The 9,195-nt window shown below is 41.2% G+C and overlaps 1 protein-coding gene across 1 annotated transcript; it reads left to right on the forward strand.

Moving 5' to 3' along the window:
* Positions 1-1,092: 1,092 nt before the first annotated feature.
* On the forward strand, positions 1,093-7,364 carry drgx (dorsal root ganglia homeobox). The gene is made up of 7 exons (XM_005940679.3): positions 1,093-1,365; positions 1,522-1,611; positions 2,414-2,514; positions 3,055-3,156; positions 4,829-5,001; positions 5,311-5,423; positions 5,530-7,364. The coding sequence occupies exons 2-7, from the start codon at positions 1,554-1,556 to the stop codon at positions 5,907-5,909; spliced, it is 927 nt and encodes a 308-aa protein (XP_005940741.1). The 5' UTR covers positions 1,093-1,365; positions 1,522-1,553; the 3' UTR covers positions 5,910-7,364.
* Positions 7,365-9,195: the final 1,831 nt, after the last annotated feature.

Consider the following 9,195-nt stretch of genomic DNA (forward strand, 5'->3'; position numbering starts at 1 on the left):
GCTTATGCAAAATCTGCAAAACCTGAACTAGTTAAAGTTTATTTGTAAATGTGTCTCGACCTACGGAGATGAGTAATTGCATTTAGTCTTTTAAGCAATCATCAGAGGATGGAGAGGAAAGGCGCTGACAGGAAGCACACACACACACTTAAGGCCTGCACTCTTGTCAAGAGTTGTCTAGACCAAATATTGGGATAAAGTTATCAACCGTTATTTGATTTCAATTTTCTCCACGCACCTCACCGAGGTCATAATAACAACTTTATTTTCAGTGGTGCATAAATTAATTACGCGCATTTAATAACTAAAATATCATTATATTCCCCCTTTAATAACATAAACGCTGCACGCCAGGGAAACCCTTAATAGCGCGGGGCCCTGTAACTGGCCATTATCCGCCTGTAATGATATTACAGAACCAATTACGCGCCATTAGAAGGGATTTTCTGCACTTTATGTGGTTTAGTCCAATCCCGCACTCCTCTTCTAAATTTCAGCTGCTTCTCGAAGCCTCATTTTGCCTCCACCTCAGAGACGCATGGCGTCTGCGCTCTGCCGTCCCAGATGCGCTTTAAAACTAATTGAAAGGGTCCCGCAGCAGATCATTTATCTGAGGAAGCGAAATAAATCGCTGGACCCCTTGCTGTGAACAAAATCAAAAATTTGGCCTTGTGAGTGTTCTACATGCGCAAACCCTTGTAAAGTGGACCCCCTAACACACCCTGACGAGCAATTAAACCACCCGACAGTCAATCTAAAACCCAAAAGCAGTCATCCTGCTTTTTTTAATATATGAAAGAACCAAATAAAAAGTGCAGTGGGTATGTGTGCATGTTTATGGTTAGGGAATATGCTTGACTCTGGAATAACAATCACTTGTGATGAATTTTTTTGGCACCAGAGCAGAGCTGCCGTTTGCCACCCCGGGTATGTCTTTCCTCTCCTCCTTTCTGTCTTTCTCTGACACACACACACACACACACACACACACACACACACACACACACACACACACACACACACCAGGGGTTGGGGGGTGAGAAAGACAAAGCCGTGATAATCCGATTAGGACCAATTAGGCGTGAGATTCTGCGACACTAGCTGAAAGCCTTAACACTCTGTAGACAGTTATACAGTTATAGAGACATCTGGACACTCCCAGAGAGAAATAGAGAGACAGAGAGAGAGAAGTGAGTAGTGTGTGGGGGTGTGTGTGAGTTTGTGTGTTTGCAGGAGCGAGAGAAAGAGTGTGGGGGGAGCGAGAGACAGAGAGATCTGGACACTCCCAGGCAGAGAGTCGGTGGAAGTGCAGCAGCCACTTCTCTCCGAAGCGCTAACTCACTCACATCAGCATCCTCACCGCAGGTAGGATGCTCTCACACATTAACTTTGAATCTCGCCAAATCCCGCGCGGTTCCGCATCTTCTGCTGACGGTTTAAGAGTGTTTTTGTTGCTCCCGTCACAAATCTGCATTACTCTAGGTCTGTGGGTTTAAGGTGAAACTTTTGTCTTTGTTCCAGGTTCCGTTTCGGAGTCTCTTAAGCGCGCAAAGATGTTCTACTTCCACTGTCCACCTCAGCTGGACGGAGAGTGCTGTCGCTCCAACACGCGTAAGTTCGCTGTCTCGCTGTTTTTTCCAGCTACGGATTATTTCTAACGTTACTCTTAAAGTTGTTCTCTGTAAACTTTTGTGATGTTTAGACAGCGCGCGGTGATTCTGCGCGTAAAGTGTGTGTGTGCTGTCGGAGACTTGAGAATGGGCCCGAATTTATCATTACTTTCTCTAAATCATTATAATATAATCATTTAACACAATGTGTTGTTAGCAATTGTTAATTAAAACAACACCGACTTATAAAATGTATTTTTTATGTCGTGGTAATATGTAACTAAAACTAGGTAAGTCAAACTGTTTCGGTTGTGAATCTGAATATCGCATGTAAAACACTCTTTTCAAATTTTAACTTGAAATTGTTGGTTGCTTATTGCATCTCTGGTAATATTTATACAAGTCCAAAACAGCAGCCGGTATATTTCCCCACACAAATTCAGCGATGGATGTAAAGGGTTAAGTCTGATTTTCTCTCTGCTCTCTTTTGGTGAGAAGAGCTGGTGGTTTGGCCCCGGGGCAGAAGGGGCGTTTTGTCCCGGGCACAGATGTTGGGTGTCATGGCTTTTAGTCCGTCATGGTTCCCCTTAGACACCTAACGTCAATGTTTCATGCAACTAATGGAAACACAAAATGTGCCTGCTTTGGCTAAAATTTGTATTTTTATAGCCTTTCTTTTATCACTTTTATCACTGAACTTACCTAAATACATCATGAAGTTATTAACTCCTTATTAAAGCAGTATTATTATTTTTTTAAGTGATTGAATTGTTTCCAATTTCCCTCTCTCTCTCTTTTTTCAGTGAATTCAGGCGGATTTGGCAACCACGCCCCAACTGATTTTGACGATGGATTTCTACGTAGGAAACAGCGCAGAAACAGAACAACATTTACTTTGCAACAGGTAATTATTTACCAGAACAAATAAAAAAAAATACACACATATATATAGGCTATATGCAAATCAGAGAAAAAGAAATGGGCCTAGCTGAAACTTCTCTTAAAGCAAAGCAGGTGTAGGGCGCTCTAGCTTTCAACAGGAGGAGGAAATAAATACAAAATTGGGCAAGTTTTCTATTTTAAGGCAGGGGGAATTTCCCTGATATTCACCACAGACATAAAAAATAAAATAAAAATAAAACCTTTATCCCAAATTTATTTCCAAAAGCCCAGAGGCAATGATGCCATAAAATCATATGAAAATAGAAGACGACGAAAGATCTGTTGATTATTTTTATTATAATTGTGGATTGTCACGCGTGTATTTAACTGTAAGTACTTACAATTACAGGCTAATCTTTAACATCTTTATTTAGCGTTATTCACTATGTCTCTTTACAAAAAGAAAGAAAGAAAGAAAGAGAATAGTCTGCTTATATTCAAATCAACTGGCAAATCATTTTAATAATTAAAAGTCTGCCCTCTGTTTTTTGCCAATGTGCAGTTGGAGGCATTGGAGGCTGTTTTCGCCCAGACCCACTACCCGGACGTGTTCACGCGGGAGGAGCTGGCAATGAAGATCAACCTGACCGAGGCCAGGGTGCAGGTATGGCTGCAGCAGTGGTGTGTCCTGGGCACGTTTGACCATGCAAGAGAGGGTAAATTAAGGCACTCTGTCATTCCGGCTATGCACTTTAATAACATCAACATAATGGTGAATATTAGATTAGCTTGATTAATCGGTCATTCATAATTAACCAGCGATAATGTTCTTCACTAATTTGTCCGCGTCTCTGAGGTAGGAATACATCATCCGCGCAGATCTCGTTCTCGTGACACAGCCAGAAAAGAGAGAGAGAAAGAAACGTGTTTTAAAAGAGGGCAAAGTCCGTAGCCTCCACAACTCCCCTTTCCTATCTCCCTGATCCTATCACACACGCGCGCGTACATAAAAGAAAAAATGGGCAAGCATGCACCTTAAATGTGCCAATTTATATTCCGCTCCTGCCCTGCACATATGCGCGGTTATAAACTTGGCCAGATGTAATTAAGTTATGTGTCCTGTATGTAATTTCCTGCATTCCAGATTTGCTTTTGGGTTTTGTTGTGCGCGCAGATCTAATTGTGGGAAATATAATAGTTTGCCTTTTGTTCCCCAGGGTCATCTTACTATCGCTTAAACCCAATGGCTGGGTTGATAATGGAATCCAGCGCTGTAAATTAGGGATTGTAAACAAATTATTCCCCTCCTAATCCGATTACCACATTCCTATTATTAAATCTGAACATGAATCCACCGCAGTATGCAGGGATATTAAACTTACATTATTATTAGAAAATAAATTTCCTTTCTGTTGTAGTGTTGTTGCCCCCCCTTTTTTTTTGTGTAAAGTGTCAATGGGCCTCCCCCGCATTAAGAGCACGCCGCAAATTGAGATTAATGGAGCAATTATAGCCCATTCAGAGATGGGTGTGTGTGGGGGGGCGCGACTTCTAGCTGGAAGGTGCAGGGGTGAGATAAGTCCATCGGCTGTATTGTTGTCCTGCCACCAAAATGTTGTCCTTTCTTTATGCCGAATGAATGCATGTGTTTTGTTTGGCTGTTGACATCATTTATACCCCCGGTACAATAGCAATGATGCAGAGCACATGCACACCGACTCTAACCTCCATTCACACATCATGATTAATGCCTGCTAGAACCAAGTCCTAATCGAATCTGATGTTGTCAAACAATCACTAAATAGGGAAATAAACGACTTCATCATTGCCGCCTCTCTCTTGGGCAGCACAACTGTCAGTGGGAAGTCATTAAAATATGATAATGAAAAATTGCTCAATTAAATGTTGTTATAGGCACTGACCTTCATTCGATTAAGATACCAGAACTTGGCTATATGTGCTCTCAGCTCTGTGGATGCTGAAGGTTTTGGGGCTAAGTCAGGGACTGTGGGAAATCAGAGCATTGCTTTGACAGGTTCAAATGCCACTTGATAAGAGAGGTCACAGAACAAAGGAAGTAGGGAATATTTCTTTTAACTTTACTGTTAACAAGATTTCAAAAATTGGGAATATATATTTAATGTAGTTTCAATTTCTCTCAATATTACGCAAGTTAGATTACAAGCCTAAATCCAAGGAATTAAACTGAAATTATTGATGTGTCATTAGGCCCATTTTAGAATTCCAGTTTTAATTTATGGTTTAATTAATTTGTTGTACTTTTTTATTTTTTCACATTTTTAATTAATTTTTTTTTTTTTTTTTGTCAAATGCAGGTTTGGTTTCAGAACCGCAGAGCAAAGTGGAGGAAGACAGAACGAGGGAGCTCGGACCCTGAAGGAGGGAAAGAGCAGATGAGTGAGGGAACTCCTCCATCTCGCAGCATCAACTCTCAGTCCCCAGTGGACCAGGGCAGAAAACAGAAAGAACCACTGGAGATGCAGCCAAGGTGAGAAGAGACAGACGACCGTCGTCACAGTTATCTTAGTGAAACAGCGTCCTGTTAAAGGGGAAATTTGTGAAGCACTGTCGGCCAGACTAGAATTTTTTTTTTCAAAACTCTGATAGCCAACATTAACTTCTGGAGAAAGCTCAATATCATTAGTCAATAATTCTAATTCATTAGTGTATTTTGGAAATAGCTGTAGATATTTCTAGATATATATTACTAGAATAAATTGTCTGTTTAAAGTTATACCTGGATATTTAAGTACTAAGTAATTCCTAATACTTAATTAAGTATTTGTTCTCTCTCCAGTATCAACAGGACAGTGGGTCCTGGTGGTCCCTTCTTTCCATCCTGCTTACCAGGCACCCTGCTTAACTCTGCCACCTATGCCCAGGCTCTCTCGCAGGTCGCCACTCTGAAAGGTAAATATGATTTTTGTTAACTGATGAATAAAGATGGTAATAAAGATGATGAAGATCTATTTTTTAAGTTGTCTTATCACAAATTCCACTGATTCTCATTTTTCAGGTAATGGCTTGTGCTCGTGCTGCGTTTCGGACCCCATGGGCTTGTCCTTCCTGCCACCCTATGGTTGTCAGGGTAACCGCACAGCCAGTGTGGCCGCCCTGCGCATGAAGGCCCGTGAGCACTCTGAGGCAGTGCTGCAGTCTGCTAACCTGCTTGGTGCAGCAACCGGACCAGGTGCCAGCGTGGGAGTCCTGTCAGGAGTCGGCGTGAGCGCAGCTGGGGTGGTAAGACCCTCGGTGGGTCCTCCCATTGAGGTGTCAGGCGCTGTCGGAAGAGGGGGAGATAGCTCCAGTCCCACCTTGGCCTCCAAGGTCCCAGTCCTGGGCAGCAGTCCTGACAAGCACCCTCACTGCCCTAAGGAACCACTGGAGAAAAAGTGAAGGCGCTGGACACAAACGTGGATGTACCGATACTCTAAATCTGTGTGACTGTGCCTGCTGTAACTACTCGACCCTGGCTGTATGAGAAACTAAGCACAAATGACTGACTCCAGAAACAGCCTGGGACGGACTTTTCTCATATCACACTGTGTGGATGAAAACATTTAACTATTTATTTGACAGTAAGTTATGATTGTGAGAAATGCTCAGTAACTGGGGCCTCGTTCCCTCATAAAAGCACAACTGTGGTTTTTGGATCTATTATCTGTCTTCATGCGCTCTTGGACTCTTTCGATGGACTTACATAGATACAATATGTGTGCGACAAAGACATATTTGATAATGTGAATTTAAATAATCCTGATGTTGTTCCTCTCATTTTCATTAGGAGGTCTGGTGGTTACCTTGTAAACATTAATGCATGTAAACTGTAAGTGTGCAAATGGCTGGCAGGACAGTGAAGAGTTTTGCAGGATTTTGGGCAATATATTGTTTATGGCATCAGGTCAAGCAATCGCCTCTCATTCTTTTGAGTTTAAAAGTGAAAGTGCACTTTAATATTAATCAGGCATTTTAAGTGTAAATGTGTACATGTGCTAGACTATGTGTGAACCCCAGGCAGCCTAAAGCAGACTCAGCGAGAGAGCGGCAGTTGTCCCTTCCACTCTGTTAGCACATCTGTAGTGCCAGCAGACAGGGAACACACCAGTCCTGTTGTGACATGTTCTTTAAAACAATTAAAGATGTACTCGCTCATGTTCCTCTCCTGTTGCCTCTCGCTCCAGCCATCTGTTCTAATACATTATTTATCAGCTTCCTTTAAAGCTGGGAGAGGAGAGCATTCGTGACTCTTATTATTTATTTACTTTTAGGAACGCTTGCGCTCACCCCTCCTCTCTGCGAGCCTTTTTTTATTTTTATTTTTAATAAACCCCATTAAAGATGATATATGCTATTTGTTAATGTTGGATTTACATTTGAAAAAATATCATCTGTCATCACCTCAGGGCTCTTCACAACGTAGTTTATCACAGGCAATATATTTGTTGATTCATTATTCTTAAATATCTCCCCTCACTAGAATGACTCTTGACTATAAGATCGACTGATCAGACTGAGAATACTTAACCGCAGTGCACACAACCAGTAGTTGCTGATTCAATTTGCGTCCTTGAGGATTTTCAGGAAATTACTTTTGATAGTCAATAACACAATTAAGTAAACTACACACACATTATCATGAATAATTGATAAGAAATTATGTATTACCATGAAGTAGTGGTTCAATAATTGATGAGGCGACACCCTGGTGACACAGGAGAGGGAGATAATGTCAGAAGTCGTGCCAGGTTGTACACAGATCATCTTTTTCTTCTTTTTTTTCACACCATTATGTGTGCATGTTGTAAATATCTGAAAACTATACCAATAAAGTGAATCTTTTACTGATTGTGACTTTAAGACTTTTTGGTAGGATTTTTAATTTCTATGAACCCATGCAACATTCGTGTTACATTTTCAGAGAAAATCCCCAAATTTAGACAAAAGTTTCAACTGGAGGCCCTTTTTTTAATTTTACATATTTGATATCATAAAACACCGCAGGTATAGAAATATTGCATTATGTAGCGACTGCTCTCCTGGATCTAAAAATGGCCCAAATATTATTAGCAAAAACATTGCGCCTTCATATAATGCTTTATCTTTAAGTGCATGAGAGAGCTCCAGAGCAAATATGTTGAGCCCAGTGACATGGCGGCTAATGATAACACAATATCCTTATACAAACCAGCTTCTTCTCCAGAATGTACCAGTATGGACGACGTAATCCGGCCAACTCATACAAAAGACACAGAAAAACACATTCAGTCTCTCCAAAATTGAATACAGCAGTTGTGGAATTTAATCATTAGCCAAAACAAAGGATGCTGAAGTTATAATGACTCCGATCATCATTAAGTTCTGCATGGTGCCCATAATTCACTGCTTTAATATTTCATAAACAAGTCAAGTTGGTGTTGACATTCAGCTGTGCATGTGGCATCATTGATAATTTTCTGTCACCTAAAAAAAGTCCTGAGGCGGTTTTGTGGAGCATTGTTATATCAAATTAGCTGGAGAGTGGCCAGAAAAGCAGACAAACATGGTGAATACGGGGGACAGCAGTTGAACTCTGTTCTTACAGTGCAGTTAATGGGCTTCTTTTGTTGCAGTAATGAAATATTTTTGCAGGGATGTGGGGAAAAAATGTCCTGAAACAGGGAGACGCTGCGCACATGCACCCATCCACAGACGCACGCAGACAATATAAGACAGAAAGAGGCCGTACACTCAAGAAAGAGTCATCCATACATGCAGCTCCTTTTGCTTGACATTAGGTGCAACACTAAATTTTTACTATTTACATACCTAGCTCCCAAAGTCAGACATAAAGTGAATTCAGGCCTATGTCCAGTGAAGGGCCAAAACAATCTGCTAAAGTATCGTCTCTGCTTTTAATTCCTGCAGCGGAGCTGACCAATAACCCAATCAATTAGAATCAATTAGGCTCATTTCTGGATGGAGATTATACAAACAAAGCATATCTTAATGCAGCGAGTAATGTGCCTGTCTGCTGTTTGCCACATAACCACAGCTCTGCTCCCCCTTACTCAGCAGAAGGAAAAGCATCCTCAGCGTTTGTGATCAATGCTCACAGTCCCCGGCAGCTTCTCAATAAAGCTATTCTGAAGCAAAGCTGGAGAGCTGCATTGTACAAAAACTTGAGAGGTTTGTATCAAAAGTCCACATTTCTGCACAGAACTGTAAAAACTGGGTGTTTTGTAATCTAAATTTGCCCACTAGAGGGACTTAGTGAGCAGGAAACTGATGTGAGTGGCATCATGTCTAACCGAAGTGGGGAAATTGAGCCTTTTGGTTTATGACATACAGATTATTCTTACTGAGGCATGTTACAAATGACAGTTTATCAATCAAAACAATTTTTTAAAAGACCGTACTCGTAGATTAAAGGCCCAAAAGTAAATAGCAAAACAAGATTTTATGACAGCAACTTGCATCTGTTATTGATATGAGTGGAACATACAGCTGATTGTCAGCGACTGACTTGGTTTCAGGGTGGAGAGGAAAATAGAGCATGAGAAGGGCGTGTGGGTGGAGTCTGTTTAGAAGGGCGGAAAGAGATTAGTTAAAAAGGGATTACATCAGCCTTTCCTAAAGTTTAGTGAGCTCTACGTAAAACCATCTGTGTATGTGTGTGTGTGTGTGTGTGTGTGTGTGTGTGTGT

The sequence above is a fragment of the Haplochromis burtoni genome, unplaced genomic scaffold (genome assembly GCF_018398535.1).
Source record: "Haplochromis burtoni strain Fernald_Lab_line unplaced genomic scaffold, NCSU_Asbu1 Contig_296, whole genome shotgun sequence".
Taxonomy (NCBI): Eukaryota; Metazoa; Chordata; class Actinopteri; order Cichliformes; family Cichlidae; genus Haplochromis; species Haplochromis burtoni.

Bases quoted from the DNA above. Each gene is read 5' to 3' on its own strand.
- drgx (XM_005940679.3), top strand. From the start codon at position 1,554: ATGTTCTACTTCCACTGTCCACCTCAGCTGGACGGAGAGTGCTGTCGC. The intron at 1,612-2,413 runs GTAAGTTCGCTG...CTCTTTTTTCAG, and splicing joins GTGCTGTCGCTCCAACACGC to TGAATTCAGGCGGATTTGGC. The intron at 3,157-4,828 runs GTATGGCTGCAG...TGTCAAATGCAG, and splicing joins TGACCGAGGCCAGGGTGCAG to GTTTGGTTTCAGAACCGCAG.